General features: G+C 36.7%; 1 protein-coding gene across 5 annotated transcripts in view; it reads right to left on the bottom strand.

Moving 5' to 3' along the window:
- Positions 1–3,361: 3,361 nt before the first annotated feature.
- The window catches only part of Glcci1 (glucocorticoid induced 1), a 79,839-nt gene continuing 64,448 nt past the window's right edge, over positions 3,362–18,752 (bottom strand). For all 5 annotated transcript variants that reach the window (XM_052719834.1, XM_052719835.1, XM_052719836.1 and 2 more), the window contains exons 7-8: positions 7,550–7,670; positions 3,362–6,257 (exon numbers count right to left, since the gene is read on the bottom strand). In XM_052719834.1, the coding sequence (XP_052575794.1) occupies positions 5,912–6,257; positions 7,550–7,670 (467 nt within the window). In that variant the 3' untranslated portion in view covers positions 3,362–5,911. The remainder of the gene's footprint in view (positions 6,258–7,549; positions 7,671–18,752) is intronic.

The raw sequence follows: 18,752 nt of genomic DNA, 5'->3' as shown, positions 1-18,752 counted from the left end.
CTCCTTATCATTCCACTCTATTCATTCAGATAGACAAAAGGTGGTTTTTTTTAAATTATTTATTTTTATGTGCATGGGTTTTTGTCTGCATATATGTTTGTGCACCATGTGCATGCCTGGTGCTTATTCAGGCCAGGAGTGGGCATTGGATCCCCTGGAACTAGAGTTACAGATGGCTGTGTATTGCCATTTGCTGGGAAACCAAATCCAGGTCATCTGGAAGAGCAAGCATCCAGTGTTCTTAATCACAGAGCATCTCTCCAGCCCCCAGACAGATAAAAAGTTTAAAAACATACAGCTTTTGCTGAAAATCCATCCCTACTTAAAGATCTTATTAATGTCGTTCTTGATCCTATTGCCTCTGTAATTAGGTAGGGAAAATGAATTTTCAGGCAATTTGGGGACATTTTAAAAGTGTTACAATTGTACCATCATCCTTTTTTCATTCCTTCCCCACAGCCACCAGGAAAACATGAATATCTAGTGAGGGTACTTCATGCTTGAGAAGGGACTGGAGCCATCCCTTCAGCCCTTTACCTCCCTGTCTTAAATACAGTCTTCTACTTCTTTATGAAACTGTTACTCCAATGAAGGTATTTTTGCCCACTGTTGGATATTATGAGCTGTATGGTGTGTTCTTTGTTCTGAGAAATGATAGTTGGCTGCTTACACCCAGACAGCATCTTCTGTTCATCTAAGCACTTGTAAATTTTGCCAGCTAAGAAGTCTACTCCAGGATTGGTTCTCTCTTCCTTTTAGGGTCCATTTGTGCCACCACCACTATCCCCACGCTATCAGCCTTACTCTTACTTGCCAGCTATAATCGGATAAATTGCTCTTGTACATTTTCATTTACAAAAATAGGCTGCAGGCTAGACTTGGCCCATAGCTGGCCAGTCATCAGCATCTTTATCTCATTGGTAGACAGAATGGTTTTTTAAGCCATTTTGTGTCTCAAAAAAGCACAAGAAAAGCATGTCTGGGGGAGGGGACACACATGCAAGCACCTAGATTCAATCCATCTCTATACTGCTGTAGCCGTTTCCCATGTCCACTTAGCTAATGAACCCAGGTGACCTCTTTAAGAGAGCTCATGGGGATATGTGCTTGTCAATTTTAGTCACTTTCTGAAAGATGGAGTGTTTGATGGCCATCATGACATCCTACTTAAAGGCACTCCCCAGGTTATAGGGTTGTGCCCCCATGGGCATCTCTTCAATAATCCAGGCTTCCACTGTCTTTCTCTCTAGCCATGTGGCCAGGTCATTGACCAGTGGGGCTGAATCAGTAAAAACCCGAACATATGGGCCTTTATTACCTCTTATTCCTAAGCATATAATTCACTCCACCAGGATAATTAATTACTATGTCTTTTAACCAAGTGGCAACCTTCCAAACAGTATGTTGTCTTGTTTACCTAGGAACTGTCATCCACATACAAAGTAGCTCATAGTCAGCCAGAACTGTTTGAGCCCTCTATCCAGTGTCAACTGAATCCAGACATCCTAGTTGTAAGAGATGCCCATGCCTGTTCCGATCTCCTCACTTTGTTCCCCGGAGTTGGGGGGCATAGTTTTGGATAGACCATCTACATTCTTTAGTATTGAAAATAACCCCATGTATGATATTAGTGACTTCTACTGACTTTCCAGGTTGCTTGTTTTACAGATCAGCAATTTTGTTTTTATAAATTACCAAATAGACATCCGAGTCCCTGTTAGGGTTTATTCTTTCTGCTGCAACTACTTAACCTTATCTTGTACTGCAGGATAACCATAGGTAATATAAACGAGTGTAACTGCATCAGTAAATTTATATTTACAAAAATAGGCGTCAGACTGGCTTTGGCCCACAGGCACTAGTAGTTTGTTAACGCCTAGTCTGTATCTGTTGACTTCACTAGAAGGTCTGGTATACTTAGTGCTTTGTCTCATTAGCAGAATCTTATTTCAAAGAAATCCATCTAGATGGCATGGCTGTCTTACTGCCATTATAGCATCACCTTGAAATATAGTGTCGAGAAAAAGCAATCAAATCTGAGATTTATATAGACAAAACATCAGGATTACACAGAAGTGGAAATCCCTCTTGTCTCGAGAAGCAGGAAAAATAGGAGTATAAAGGCGAACAGCTGACTTAAGGGCAAGATGGTATTTTTATTATATTTAATCACTGAGGTTGAGATAAACTAGAAGTCTGAGAGCAGGTACAGGTTTGGGAGGCCAGACAGCAGCATTAAGATCTTGAATGGAGGTATAAACAGGAATTCTTTGTCCAAATGAGCCTACAGCAGGTTCACGCGTCCAATGAACCAAGAGTGAAGTGTATGGGTGGATACAAAAGTATTAGAGAGAGGAAAGGTAGATGTAGAAGCTACCCACAGAGCAGTGGGGAATACATAGAGAAAATGAACTTCAAACTAGGCCGTATCTTTCAGTGTGGGATGGGAGGTGGCAGGAGGGCTAACCACTTAACAGTACTCACAAATAGAGCTGTTTTAGGTAGATGTAGTTGGAATACCAACATCCCTAGGCTCAATTTCTCTCTCTTGCTCCTAAAGTTTATTTGTTATGAACACTTGGATCAAGTTTATTATACGATTAAGTTAATCATGAAGATGAACATGTCACTTTCCTCCATTCACCTGCAATTAAAATTAAAAACCTTTTAAAATAATTTCCTGTATGGATTATATAACCTTAGTAGATTGCTAATAGACAAAATCTCACCCTCCAAACTTTATATTTCGTATTTTCTTAACCAAATATGCCAATAAAGCAATCATGTTTAATTTAAATGTCATATTTTATCTAATTCTTTTACGTTTCAGAAATGAACAATCCTCTGGGAAAGTTGTTCTTCACAAAGCACTCCCGAAGTGCTTTGCTATTTGTATAATTGTATATTCCTTAATATACATGTATCCTTCTTTGTTCTGCAAAGCTTTTCTCCTTTTTATTCTGAACCTAGTAAGAGTAAAAGAAACTACTATTATGGTTTTGTAGGGAATATGCAACTTCCTTTGCGGTGATTTCATTGAATTTAAACTCACTCCCTATAAACTGCCAGGCATAGGAATAAAACAGAACAATGTTTTCTCTATTTGAAATGCTCACAGCTGGAAGCAGCACCAAGCTTTGGACTCTAAGACATCCAGCTTCTTACCTTGGATGGAAAGTGTGCAAATTAAATGTCAAGAAGAAACCAAGCTGGAGAAATCTGATCCAGTTCAACGCCTCACAGCTCTAGATCTACAGGTCAGGAACTCAGTGAGCACCAATGCTGCCATTACCCAGGGCGGAATTCACCTCCACTGGGTATTGTGCCAACAACCAGTCATTTAAAAAACATATGTAAACCATTCCAGTTTTACTAATAACTTTATTTAAATAAGACACAGGAACTTCTATACTGAAAAAAATACAAAACAGAAGCCACATATTTTTTGTGTAAAGCCATATTATATAACTTGAATACTGTTCAGCACAGTGGCTAAAATTAAACAACTATATACAAAATTTAAACAGTTTCTGACAAGTTTCTACAGCTGGATGTAGGATACATTTGAGCTCAACAACTTCTGGGAAATTTACATGGCAAAGCATAAGCTTTAACACATTTGGTTCAAAACTTTAATATATGCTAAAAACAAATGTACAACACAATATTTAGTTTCTCATGAGAAAATAAAAGCACATCACTATAAATATCGTACATAGATTTCATCACCAAAAAAGCATATTCAGTCCATCTTTCTGAAATTGATAATGATACTATTGCATCTTTAGACAAATGCAGAGCATACGATCAACACATCATGTAATGCTAAACCAGATAGCAGAAGTTAAATGGAGCTCATATTTATCTTACTGAACTAGTAATTTTCTCCCTTTAACCATAATCTACAAAATATAGTATTTTCATCAAGGCCTGAGATTATTAGGGTTAAAGGTGTCTGCTGCTGAAAAGATTGTTTTCAAAGGTTCCCCTGTGAAAATGGCAAAAGTAAACTGAGTCTTTTTCTCCATGACAGTCTCCTATAATATAACACTGACTAAAGGAGCCAGAATGCACCTTCAGGAGAGAATATTACTGCAAACTTTGGTGGAAAGGAGAGAACTGGGGTGACAAAACAACACACAGAACACACGCATACACACACACACACACACACACACACACACACACACACACACACACACAGCATTTCATAAAAATTAAAATAGTGTCGCTCTATCAGCTCATCCTTCTCCAAACTCCTTAGAAGAGTCAAACAAAGAAAAACTCAGGAATGATCTAAGGAAACTGGAACATTCCTTTAACTGTAGGCAACCTGTTCCCCGAATTCTAAAAACAAAACAAACAACAACAACAACAAAATGTGCCCATACATTTTAGGTGGAGATGAGATAACTCTAGGCTCTAACTGAACTCAAAGCAAAGGAATACAAATACAGAAGCTTCCTTTACTTTTGCATAAGCTCTGTGCTGCAGACCAACAATGTAGAAAGTCAGGCTCTCCAACTGACCATTCAGGGATCTCTAGGGCTCTCTTGACACTTTGTAGAGAACTTCTGTCCAGTCTGCAAGTTCAAGGCTATTCACTTGGGGTTATGCTCCACTCTACACATTCTAAGTCTTAATAAAATTATTCATGATAGTGTTATCTGAGGCTTAAATGAGACAGCTTTAAGCTATTGCTCTTGTAAGTCAACAAGAAATCTGCTTGCTTATGCTGCATTGGTTCTGAACATACACACTCTCTACATGAATGCAACTCATTTACCAAATGCTTGAGGAAAACAGTAACCAAATGTCTCACCTTTTAACCAGCAAATTAGAATTTCCTAAAGTGAAGCTAAACATAAATATGTCTTTAGATAAAAATAGTAGCAATTATGACCCTGATGGCCAATATAAACAAAAATCCGTAATTATATATTCTTGCAAAACTCCACTTGCTTTGAAATCAAACCCAGCCATTCTTTCATTTAAATTTCATCACACAATATGGAATGTTTATGTACAGTCCACTACTGAAGCTTTATTTGCAACATTGTAACAGTCATTAACTGAGCAACACCAACTTAAAAAAAAGCCACATTTACACATGTTGAAACAGTGAATGCAACAGTTGTTCTATTGGTAACCACATGACAAAAAAAAACGATGTCACACACCACAGATTTGCTGGTTCTCCTCATGTTCCCCATGTCCAGGATTACCATCACCTAGGGCTGAATGCACTTCTTTTTCTAATGTGGAATGGAATGAAGAAAGGGAAATGCATAAAATAAGGAAAGGCAAAAGAGTGATGTTCCCTCTTTAGCTTTGTAGCTGTGAAATATTTAATATCCCAATATGACATACATTCCAAGTTACCTGAGTTTAGACTTCAACTGAAGTACCTGAAGCTAGGCCATAGGGTGGGCACTGTGCAACTGTTGTGGCCATTTTTTTTTTTTGCATTGTATGTATTATAGAAGTTAGAAACAAACACCTGGATCAATTGTAAACATAATCCTGAAGTACAGTATTTTCCATAGGACAAAACACAGCAAGACATTTTCTACTTAGACAGGCAACTTTTTGAAATAGAGCTTATTCATACTGAAAATTTTGGAACAAAACACAGGACACAGTACTAATCTGTCAGACATACTATGAAATGCATAGTCTCCACTTAAATGCTGAATGACACACACATTTTGCAAGCATTACTGCTTTCCACAAAAACTGCTGAATAGGAGGAGTCGGTCCCTGCCAAGATCAGTGTGAAGAGCTATTTTAGGATGCTAAGTATTTTGCTGTTGGTGGTGTTCAGAAAGTTTGTCACTCCATGCAGATAGATGTCTGAGATCTCATTCCCAATCCATGGAACCTAGGTGGAGGGAGGCCAGCTCCCTCTGCTTTAGATCATCACATAGTTCTGAGTGGAGATGTGTTCTTCTGCCTGCAGATCCTGGAGCAGCTGCTGCTGCTGAGATGGCTGCTGGACAGAGGGCTCCAGGGAGTCTGCTGTGCTGGTGTCATCGGAAAGAGATGTGAAGGAAACCCGGGAAGAGAGCTGCTCTACTGTTAGTGTGGCCAGAGCTGAGCTCTGGCCAGAGTTAGGAGAGTTCTTGAGCATCAGGTCAGAGGCAGGTAGGAGAGGGCCTAGAAGTTTCACAGGACAGAAAGCTGATCCGGTTGGGATGAAATTAACCTTGTTTTTGTCAGGACATGAAAAGAGAGGGGCCGAGATAGGCTGACGAGACCTAAAACCATAAAACAAAATTAGTTTGGGTAGCACTATAAAGTTAATTACTTTGTGATTAAATTGGAGTTCTCTGAAACAGCTAGAATGTGAATGACAGGGATGGGTTATGTGCACACAGAGGGGAAACATCTTCCATAGCACAGGTCAGCTGGGAGACTAGCCATGGACAGGGTTTTGAAATGACAGTTAAAGAAAAAACAATTTTCAAAAGGGCCAAGCAAATTTTTAAGAGATCTTTAATTTGCTTCCAATCATTGAGGATTATGAAAGAAATTCTACACTATTCTTGAATATTATACACATTTAGAATGAACTTTACTGTTAAAGTATAAAGAGGGATGTTATTTATCATTTATTTGATGATATCAATTTATTCAACTTTTTCTGGATCTTCAGATGTACTTCAATCGGCACATATGGAGAAAGAAGTTTTCTGTGGCCTCTCAACCAAAAGAAGAAGTCCATACCCCCAAAACCCCATTCTCCAAACTAAGGCAACAACTGACTCCTGCGCAGTCTCTGTTCCCTTCTAGAGGCTGCAAGAGCAGTATGCATTTGGAACCCACTAGGACAAAGAATGAGTTACACCAAGAGCCACATGGTCATCTTCTGAGTGACTCTAGAAGCCCAAGATTTACAGCATGAACCTCTTTTTTTCTAATTTAATTTCTAACTTGTCCATACTGAAAATTTAAAATGAAAAAGGGACAGAAAACATGAATTCATGAGTAAACATGCTAGATGTATCTACAGAGAAGGAGACCGCTTTCCCTTTGATTTGAAGAATCAGAGACCATCTGTGTGCTACCTGACCGTGGATACCAACCTTGTTCCTAAATGTATTTCTGTCAGCCAGCTAAACTAACAGTTTTTAAAGAAATTTTCTTAAAATTTTAAAGATTAAAAATTTCTTTTTAGAAAAGAAAATGAAAGGAGAGAGAAAAAAAGTAAGCGAGAATGGGACAAGGAAGGAAGAAAGAGAAGAGAAGAAAACAGGAAAGAGAAGGAAAAAGAGTTGGGAGGAAGAAAGAAGACAGGGGAGGGAAAGGAGCAGTGGAGGAGAGAGAGGGAAGACTTTCAGCAGCAAGGGTGAATTTCTAAGTTGTTCTGTACTGGCTTACACATTTCTAGCAATCCTCCAATCCTCATGTAGGATCTTCTGTCTAATCAATTCCCCGTTCTTATTTTGCTTTTGAAATGGTACCAGCTGGACAGAGTAGTTGATTCATCTGTAATCAACATCTCAGTAAAAAATTTCAGATCCCAGCTGACAGAAAAGACATTACTTACGCCATTTCCTCAAAGACCTTCACTCGCTCACATCCCTCTGGGGGCTCCCGTTTGAACATGTAGCTGTTGTTTGGTTTGGGAGATGAAGCATACTTGGGTAACGGTGAGCTACTCCCACTGTCTGTAAATTTAAAGCAGTTATATTAAGTAGGAGTTGAAAGCGCTTTTACATTAAACTTGATCTCCAAACAGCCCTATCTCGTTCACTACAAAGCAAGCCCTTTGTCACTGCAAGGTTATTTCTAACAGTCTTCTGTAGAACATCTTTTAAAATAAAAACTTAAATGCAATAGTAAGCTGCCAAACCACAGAATATAAAAGGATGACATTTTAGCCCTGAAAACTTCATTGAGAAAATCATAACTGTAATCTGAAGAAAAATGCTGTAAATGAGTGCAATAATATGCATTAATCATACAGAAGATTTATGATAATGGAGGTGATTCTCTATATGATTTCTCATTGTCCAACCAATTTAACTGAATATTTTTGTATGTGAATAATTTTTATTACAAAAGTTCATAACAGGAATGATACTTGTAAAACACCAGGAATAATAAGCATGCAGGGCAAAAGAAGTTTGCAACCTGTCTTCCATCTACCCATAATCATTTTTAAAAAGATGATTTACCCATAATTTTGCCTTTAAAGTCTATAAAAGCTCTGTTTCAGCACAGCTTGCATTTTAGCCACTAATGACATGAAAAACCCAAAAATATCTCTACCAAAAATGTTTTCCTCGTTATTTTTTAACCCCAAACAAAATGGTCTATTCATGAAAAGCTATAAAACCTATGTGCAACTTCTCCTTTTCCTATCTGGCAAAAGTGTTTGGAAATCCAAGTCCACCAAGATGTGCCATTATCTTTGTAAGATGCCAACTTGTAAATTCAGTAACAGACCTGAGTAATATAATAGTTCCATTTACCTAAATTCTGACTTAATGCAAACCAATGCTCACTGCTAAAATGCTAAGTACAGGATCAACTGGGATGTTATCATTTCCACATATTCTGAAAAATGGTATTAGCAACAAATTACATGACTTGCTTTAGTTCAGGATACAGAAAACAGTCCAGCATTCAGAAACATGAGTAACATGAACACTTATCACCAACGAGGTAGACAATATATGCTTGGAACTATGCATATATTTTATTTTGTGAACATTTCAAATGTTAATCTTAGGAATGCAGATCTATGCTTACATTTGAAAGTGGCTGTCTCCCTGGTTGGGAAATCACTTTGAAACAGCAAGACCATACACTACTAGAAAAACTACAAAAGTACATAGTTTATCACTATTAAACATATCCTTATAGAATATGCATAGAATAACATCTTGGAAAGAATTAAATCACAGAATGAAGCTTCGTGTTTTTTTTTTTTTTTTTTTATAAATGATTCAGATTTAATGATTTTCTTTTCTTTTTTTTTTTTTTTTTTTTTGGTTTTTCGAGACAGGGTTTCTCTGTGTAGCTTTGCGCCTTTCCTGGAACTCACTTGGTAGCCCAGGCTGGCCTCGAACTCACAGAGATCCTCCTGGCTCTGCCTCCCGAGTGCTGGGATTAAAGGCGTGCGCCACCACCGCCCGGCTTCAGATTTAATGATTTTCTTAGACTCAACATTTACCTATTTCTTACTTAGACACAGAAGAAGGTGGGGGGGGGGGGGGGATGATTTCTTGCCTAGGTTGATGTAATGCACTCAGGAGCGAGTCTTAGTGCTGTCTGTGAGTACAGTAAAGTTAAACTATTAATACTCGTCAACCAGTAAGCTGGTGTAAATGAGGTCTCGGAATTCGCCTCTCAACTTCAACCTCACTTTACTCTTCAAGTAACACATGAGGTTAAGAAGACAAGTGGGTGAATACTGATGGCTTGAGCTGCCTCATGGAGGTTTACTATGGGCATAGCATAGGCCATCAGCAAGTGGAATCAACTTACAGCCATGATTTTGATACCTTTAACAAGTTTTTCACGCCATTAGTTGGGGTGTGACTACACAGTAATCAAGGATCCACCCTATGGCCTACTACACAATTTCTCTTCACATTTGTTATAATTTTAAAGGACTCTCCCAAAGTTGAAACTAGTCATGAGCTAGATAACCTGAAAACAGATACATTTTTTTTTCTGCCAGCAATTTAAAATAAATTATTTTTTTGTCTTAAAGTTCTTTTTCCTTTTAATTTCAGAGGTAGTGTGTTTTTGTTTTAACTTATCCACTTAAACATTCTTGTTCTTTCTTTTTTTTAGGGGTGTGGGGAATTAATGTTAAAAATAAACACAAATATGTTCAATGCTTTAAACTGTGTTGCTTTTAAATACAAATCATTTGGCTGTAAATGAGCAATTACATCTAATATTTGGTGATCTGAAAAGACAGTGTAAAAGAAATACAAACAAATATTTAGTAAATCTGGACTCTTTCTATCACATCATACAATTTGATTGTTTATTTTATTATGATAGATCATATTTATGCACGCACTATACTAAAATCAAACACAAGTAACTTCCCAAATATCTTCAAATAAATTAAAGCTTGGAAAAATTTTAAATTATTAAAATTTGGAATTCCATGTAGAAAAAGTATTCATTAAACCATGTGTATTTATAGCTAATGTATTATTACTATCCTTCAGAAATGACTTTTAGTATCTTATATACTATGTTCTATGACCCACAATCCCCGTATAAAAGTAATTTGCATATATGCCTGTTGAATCATACAAATAAATAAACAGGTATGTAAATTCTTTGTTATGGTTCTATTGCAGCCCTAAGTCTTTACATATATTTTATCCCTATTAGATAATCAAATAAATTTAATTTTTAAGCAAACAATAATAAATTATAGTGTTTTGTTTTGCAAGGTGCTACCACTTGAATGTGTTCTACCACTGAGAATATTCCTAGCCCAAGTAGTGACTCTTAACCCTGGTTCACAATAGAGTCAGTAGAAGCTTTTTAAATTCCAAAGTTCACATCTCATCTCATCTCTCAAAGGAGCCTGGCTTTTTTATTCTCTCTTTTGAAAAAGCTTCCAAGTACATCTGAAATAAAGGCAAATTTAAGAAATGAGTGTTACAAGAGTTAAAAACTCTAATTTGCAATCAGAATACCTGACTTCTACCTGTGCTTACTTATATGACTCATGGTATTTGTTATCTCTGGCTTTTGATCCATAAAACAGGAATAACTATTTAGACACAGCTGTTTTAAAATATAATGTAAAAGCACTAAAAAGTGCCTAAAACACAAAAAGCTCTCAAGAATACTGACAATAATAAATCCCTAACATGCAAATTTTAAATAAGTAAACCATTCAAAACTGACTGTTCCACTCCTCCACTCTCTCTCAAGCAGAAGAGGATAAAGTAAATACTGTTTAAAAAGATTTACCCACACTAATGCTATTTAGTTACATAAAAATAACATCCTATTCCTTCCAAGAAAGCAAGGTTATCTTTGGTTTGGATTTGTGTGTGTCTACATGTGCAAGTGTGTGGTTCCAAGTGCGCCTGAGTGCATGTGCCCAAGGAAGCTAGAGGAAAACCTGAGGTTGTGTGTGGAGCCAGAGTAGGCTAGCTTACCAGTGATGCTCAAGGACCTACCTGTCTCTACCCACCCAGTGCTGCGATTACAAGCATACACAACTGTGCTAGGATTTTTGTTTTGTTTTTTTTTTTTTGTTTGTTTGTTTTTATTGGTTCTGGGATCAAACTCAGGTCCTCATGTTTGCATGGCAAGCCCTTTATAGACTTACCAATAATCTTAAGAATACCAGACTGTCTGGGAATGCAAAGTTCTAGCGTCAACTTTGCCGGCTAGTGACAGCAAAGACTGGATTGGGAGATCTAATCTAATCTACCATCTTTTTTTTTTTTTGGTTTTCCAAGACAGGGTTTCTCTGTGTAGTTTTGGTGCCTTTCCTGGATCTCGTTCTGTAGACCAGGCTGGCCTCGAATTCACAGAGATCCACCTGGCTCTGCCTCCCAAGTGCTAGGATTAAAGGCGCGTGCCATTGCTGCCCGGCTCTCATCTACCATCTTGAAATTAAATACCTAAACCATTAAGATTCTTCAGACCACTTTGAGAAAGAAATTATTTTGAGGATGTATCTAGCAGTAACCAATCAAAAATAAGAATATAATTCTTATTCTTTCCCAAGTAGGTAGTTCATTGGGAAAATGAATATAGTGTGTTGAATACTACATTCAGTGATATATTAAGAATATAATAAAAAGCATAAAAGTTAGCCTAGTGAGTTAGGTTAGAAATATGACTAACTGAAATAAATGGATCTATATAGAATTGTTAATTGGGTGTTAAAACTACTTCTTTTGCTCAGGAAATTAAGTTAGCAACTAGAGCATGGCTGATGGCCAAAGGAAATTTGGGAAACCATACAATTATGTACGATTTTTGGCAATTAACCTTAAGAAATAAGTAATATTATCAATTGTATCAAAGAGCCTGTACCTTTTCCTAACTCAAAAGCTAGACTGGGAAGGAGAGCTTACAAACAGGCCCTCTGGGAAAACCATCAAATTTCAATAGGACATAAACTTTAGTTGGGATAAATATATAAATGAGTATTTCACAAGGAGAAAAATGTGATCTCACTACCTTCTGCTACTTATATTTCTGAACTTTACTTCAGGTCTGATTATTTTCTGAATAAGAGATCTCACAACCACTGTTAATGCTTGTCTCATTAATTACACGTTTGTCATATGTAGGTACACTACTTTAAATACTGATCACTTATTCTTTGGGTAATAACTGAAAGGGTACTCATTTATTTATAAATTAAACTATAGACAGCTCTGGTTTTGTGTACTCACAATAAGTACACTGCTTTTGCTACAAAATAATCCTAACAAACAAGATTCAGCTCCCGACATGCTACTCTGAAATGAAGTTGAACACAAGTCCTATGATTGAATATAGTCTTCAAATCAATCTATGAGGTAAAAATCATATTTTTATTAATAAAAATCATAATAGTGAAACTAAACATAAATCAGATTAAACAAAATATTTTATATCTTGAAAATTAATTTAAGAATCTTGGGAAATCTTTGCAATATAACCTTGGTTTTTACATCCTCAGGTTTTAAAATGATAAAAGAAAATTGCATGAATATCAGTTTGCAAAACCCTCAAATGTTCATATTTTAAACTAGCCTGTATGTGTTGTGTGTGTGTAAAGGATGCTTAAACTCATACTAAAAATGTCACTACAATTTCAAATGTTCATTTCAACATTTACTTTGTGTGAAACAGAAGACAAGGCAAAATGCTATCAATGTCTTGATGAATCCTTAGACAATCAACTCCAATCCTCACGAAATGAAAATGACACAAACAGGATCAGTCAGAAACCCCATGAAACTTCCACCTTCACCTTAAAGCCCTTTCCTCTCCATCACTCATCACTTTGCTAATGTTGGCCACCATTTTCCACACTTGAACTTGGTTATCTTACTCATCTCCTTATCTTCCCTTGTCTAACATATATAATCAGTCACCAAAACTATCTGCTAACACACAAGAAGAATGTATTAGAAAGTTTTTTTCAGTTACTTCCTGTCATTAAAACAAGTAAACTTCGTTAACTTATGCAATTTGTGGAATGAATAATAACATATTAAGGATACAGATTCAAAATAGCTAAAAAGGGTGTGTGGTACAAGTTTAAAAAGCATAGGGTTAAGACAATTAAAACAGCACACTCTCTTGTCCTTCTGGAGTCTCTCCACTGTTGTGCCTCCATCTGAGTTATGGTTCTTCAAAATTAAGCTGGTCATGTCCTCTATGTGACCACAAGATACTTCCTGGCCTTTTAATCCTCTCAGCAATGTCCTTCAAACTCCTTGTAAAATCTAGGTTTTTCTATCTCTTCATTCTTACTTTCTCCTCTCCATTATTCAACTTCCACACTATTTCTTACTGTTCTCTCCACACCTGGCCCTTTCAAAGATGAATGTTACATAAAGCCTATTCTTTCTGCAAAGGCTGTAAGTCACAGTGTGAAGTCTCTCTAGAAGATCATTATTGGCATTCAGCCTATAAAGAAGTTAGGAATAAGCCTCAAATTAGGTAACCTGTAACAACAATCCCATATACCCAAAGGGATATGGCAGATAGTAAATAACAAAAGTAAGATCACCTGACCACATTTAATCATAACAATTTTATGAGGAAACTGAGATACCTAGAGGTTGAGCAATTTGTCCACGGGCCCATAATTAATACATGGCAAGGCAAGGCAAGGCTTCAGCTGGTTATCACCGAGTCAGAGTTCATTACTTAAGCCTTCCGCTTCACTAAATTTTGATCTACTCAAATTCTTGTGTTTTCATTAGATATATGAGGAGGTGGCTAAATGATCAAGTTCCTTCCTAACACTCTGTTTCTAATTAAAGGATTACAGCTCAGGCAACCATTGTTGAGTCTGCCTTCTGTTAGGAGATGGAGTAAACAGCAGCCTGTAGGAGCCAATCTGTCTCAGAGGACAACAAAAAATGATGTGGAAAAAACCAACAGATTCATTTTTTTCTCTATCCCAATTGATAACCTATATTTTTCTCTTCAGTCATGATCAAAATGTGCCAATTATCAACAGGAGTATTTAATATAAGAAGGGACATGCCTTAGAAAAGCTACTTCCTTTCTTCTAATTTCATTAAGAAATGTGAACTTTATGGCTCCCCAACCCCTTCACCAAAAGCACCTCTAACTAAGTTTGGCTACTTTTTTCTTTTTCTCCCTTTAAGAATAGTGCACTCTTCATGAACATTAAAAAAAGCACAGCACATAATTTAATACCTCAAAGAAAATGACACCAGTATTTTCCATACACTAATAAAGAGACTATCTTTTTAATATGGACATATCATAAAGGAAGTTCTTATAAGAATACTTTAGAAAACCCTTCTTAGCACCATACCTGCCAGATATGACTGAATTTGCCAAGGACAATGCAATGAACAAAACCAGATTGCCCATCCATGCTAACCTTCCAAGTCAGTCAACAGGTAACAGCAGATGAAGTAAAATACATATGTAGGGATGTTCAAAACTTTGATTTGCTTATATTCTAGACTGAACTATAACAGATACAACTGAGTTATACTAAGTAGCTTTGAATTATGAATAAGATAACATTTATATATAGCTGTGACATTATCTGCTATTGGTACGACTGTAAAAATTGTATAAAGATAAGAATATGGCACTTTTTAGGTTCTTACATGCTTCCAGACACTGGTAATATGTGCAATGTTTCATGTGGTCTGGAAAAAGACAAACGCTGCAACGACCTTAGTGGCATAATTCTACAACAGGGCAGTTTTCACTTGTCATGTAAAGTTCTTTACTGGAATAGTATTTTCAATCTATACGTTTACCATTAAGAAGTTCTTCTAACACAACAGGGTAGTTTTAATATGTGATATACAGTCCTTTGTAGGAAGTATTTTTAAACTGTAATTTTACCATTAAGAAGTTCCTCCAAGGGCTTAGACCTGCCTCAACTGAATGTACCAGGCTCTGCTGACTCCCCATGGGAGGCCTTACCTTTTCGGAAAAGGGAATGGGGGGGTTTGGGGGGGGAGACTGGGGAGGAGGTGGGAGGAGGGTAGAGGGGGAGATCTGTGGCTGGTATTTAAAATGAATAAAATGTTTCTTAATTTAAAAATAAAGAAGTTCCTCCAAAACCATAAAAAATTCTTTTGAGAAAACAGATTTTTGTTCAAAATCAGTGACTTTCAAGGTAAGGTGGTAAGGTGGTTAAAAACACACATTCAACATTTGTTTTCATACTATAAACCACAAAAAAGTCACAAATTTGAGCTGATTTGGTTATGTAAGAAGGAAGAGAGCTAAGGCAGAGGTTTGAGAGATAAAGTGAAACAGAACGCTAGAGAGAAATACAAATATGGTTAAATAAGAAATAGGAATATGAAAATGTCCAAACAGGCTATTTTAACAGCCTGCCTAGTATCAGCTCTAGATCCTAAAAAGACAAGCTACAACTTTTCATTTGCTTTCTGGGGAGGACGGATTGCTTACACTTAAAACCCTCAGTTTAGTAATACTAATATTTGAGTCAAACTACAGTGTGAGTTAAATGGGTTCATATGCCCTAGCTTAGAAACTCCATCCACATAGCGTATTTCCTTCAAGAAAATATAGCTTCAACCACAAGTAATCAACTTATGGACTCTTGGAATATAACTCTTAGTAGTTGGCCTCAACAAAATGTTCCATTTACTTCATAATTATAATAATCAATGTTTCTACAATATCTTGCAAAATCGCAGAACTTTCTAACAACTGCCTAAGCAACTTGTGCCAAAGATCCATGACAAGCAGCAGACTGAAGTCTAGGTTTTATGGTTTGCCCAGCACTAGTTTGGCTACCATCAAGGAACATTGGCAGAGCTGCTAAAAGAGCTAATATTTTGATGCTGCCATCTGTACTATATATTATTTCTTGCAACTTGGACATGATGCTGTAGAAGGACTTGGGCCAATTCTTTGGGTATATTTTTGATAATGTTAATATAAGAGATGTCAAGATGAGAGTTTGGATTCTGAATTTGAGTTCTCCAATGAGGCTTAGGGATTATTTCTCTATTAGATTAGCTAGCCTGGAAACTCTACACATGTCACCAGGCTGCTTTCAGTCTTCAGGTTGCTGGAAAAAACCCTAACAAAATAACAGGACTCAACCCAAACAAACAAACTCAGAATGAGAATCTCCACCTGTAATAAGTTCTCAAACAACTGTCCTTTTCTTAACAGTGTTTTTGTTCTGGCCTTGCAAGTGATAAAGTCAAAGAAAAAATATGCTAACTAGAATTCTTCAGTTGAAAATTATACATGAATCATGGGGAGAGATATAACGAGGGAGAGAGAACATTAGGAAAGTCAGAAAAAGGATAAATACATTAACAAATGAATACTAAAAATAACCATCTCACCAACATACCTTTCAATAGAATATATATTCACTGCAGCTGATTCTTTCCCTTCCTACATCATTCCACTTAGTCTCCTAAGAATGGTCTAAGCTATTTTACCAAAGAAATTTCTTACAACTAGAGCATGTAGAGCAACTAGAGTACACCAAACAGATCCTAGGTGATTAGAAAATTATACTCCCCCCAGCAAAAAACCAGCAAAAAACTTATATAGATTTTACTTTTGTCTTTACTGGAAATAAAAACACCCATACATAGTGTAGAAAAAAAATTATCAGACAAAATTAATATTAAAAAAAAAAACACTCCCAAATCTATATTTTGACAGAGAAGCCACAGGTCAAAGACTATTATACAGGGGGAATGATTTAATGTACAAGCTCCACTACTGATAAACCACTTTCTTTTTTTCCTTTTAGTATTCTTTTTTTTTTTTTTTTTTTGAGCTGAGGATTGAACCCAGGGCTTTGTGCTTGCTAGGCAAGTGCTTGACCACTGAGCTAAATCCCCAACCCAATTAAAATTCTAAATATTTATAAAAGCAAATTATCTTTTTACATTCATAGCTACTACTCTCTAAGATTGCAATTTCCTTAAAGAAAAAGTACATTTTATTTATCTCTATTTCTTTACTTTCTAGGACAGAACCTGATAAGTAATAAATGCTCAGTAAGTATTTCTCAAGTAAACCATAAGAAAAAAAACTCAGTTAAAAAGCATAGGCCTTTATACCCAGTCCTAAAATGTGTGTGTGTGTGTGTGTGTGTGTGTGTGTGTGTGTGTGTGTGTGTGTGTGTATGCATATATAAATTAAAACCACCATTTTTTAATGTTCTCTACATAATGGTAAGTGTTTGATTTGCTTAAGAACTAGAAATTTTACATGTAGGTCATACAGTTTTCTAAGGAAACATATTGTCTACTTTATTGTAATCACAAAACGATATCTCTAAGCTAAATATAGTAGATATTTTAAGAAATCAACAATATTGTCTCATAGAAAGCAGAAAAAACTCTAAATGTTTCTCAGATCCGTCCTGAACCCTATCCTTCTCTCAGACTCTCACACTATAACCAAAGCTGGCATGGCCTAGAATTCACTATGCAGTCTTGTCAGCCTCACACACAGAAATCCTCCACCCCGGCCTCCTTGGTACTAGGATTCTAGGCATGAGTAATAGCTATAACTCCATAATTTGAAACAGATTTTACAGTAAAAAGTTTTTTAGACAATATATTTTAATTGTATTACTTCCCCTCCCCCAACTCCTCCTAGATCCTCCCCATCCATCCAACTTCACATTTTTCACCCCTACCTTCCTTAACTGTTCTAGCACAATTATGTCCTTTTGGTTTTTTGATCGTTGTTTTGGTTTTTTTGAGACAGTGTTTCACCTGTAACCCTGACTGGCCCAGAACTTGCTACGTCAACTGGACTAGCCTCAAATTCATGGAGCTCCACCTGTCTTCACCTTACAAGTGTTGGGATTAAAGGCGTGTGCCCACATGCCCAGCTCTCTAGTAGTTTCTTAGTGAAATGAAGGTTTTTCAGTTTAACACTCTAAGAAAAGGAGAGATGTCTACAGAGCACTTCAGCATGCTCTTAGTGCACTGTGGCCACAAAGGCTGCAACCAGGAAAGGGATGGACACGGAAAGCTCTTTAAAAGATACCAAATAAGATGACGAAAGTTCCAAACAGTTTCCCTTTAACTTCTCTAAGAAACAGAACTCGTAGAGTAAAGCAGACACAAGCCCATGCTGACTACACCAACACTGGTGTATTTCTGTGACATTCCTTCAACAGGTCAGAGTTAATTGTGGTGGAGGAAGACAGAATAGTAGTCACTGCCAGTACAGAGGAAGGGTGCTACCTGGGAAGACTGAGGGAACCTTAAGAGACAACAAACTTGTTCTGTATCTGTCCTTGAGCCTCCCTTCGCAAATGCCTACACATATAAAAATTCACCAGGCTGCACACTTAGGACCCACACATTTGACATATAACAGCACAAAATAAATCAGAGAGCAGTGCTAATATTTGTAAAAGGACCACAAAACAAAGATGTTTTAAGATCTTTTATTACTGACTTCTATCTAAAAAATAAGTTTAGTTTCTCTGAAAGTAGCCAAGGACCATGGAAGGTGGACAATCTATACTGTCTTCTGCAGCTAGGTCTTAAGGACCCGAATGTGAAGAGTCATGT

Source organism: Peromyscus californicus, unplaced genomic scaffold, assembly GCF_007827085.1.
Source record: "Peromyscus californicus insignis strain IS unplaced genomic scaffold, ASM782708v3 Scaffold_6__1_contigs__length_162567912, whole genome shotgun sequence".
In the NCBI taxonomy this organism is placed as follows: Eukaryota; Metazoa; Chordata; class Mammalia; order Rodentia; family Cricetidae; genus Peromyscus; species Peromyscus californicus.
Note: the sequence above shows the minus strand (reverse complement) of the source record. Positions and strands in the feature narration are given on the sequence as shown.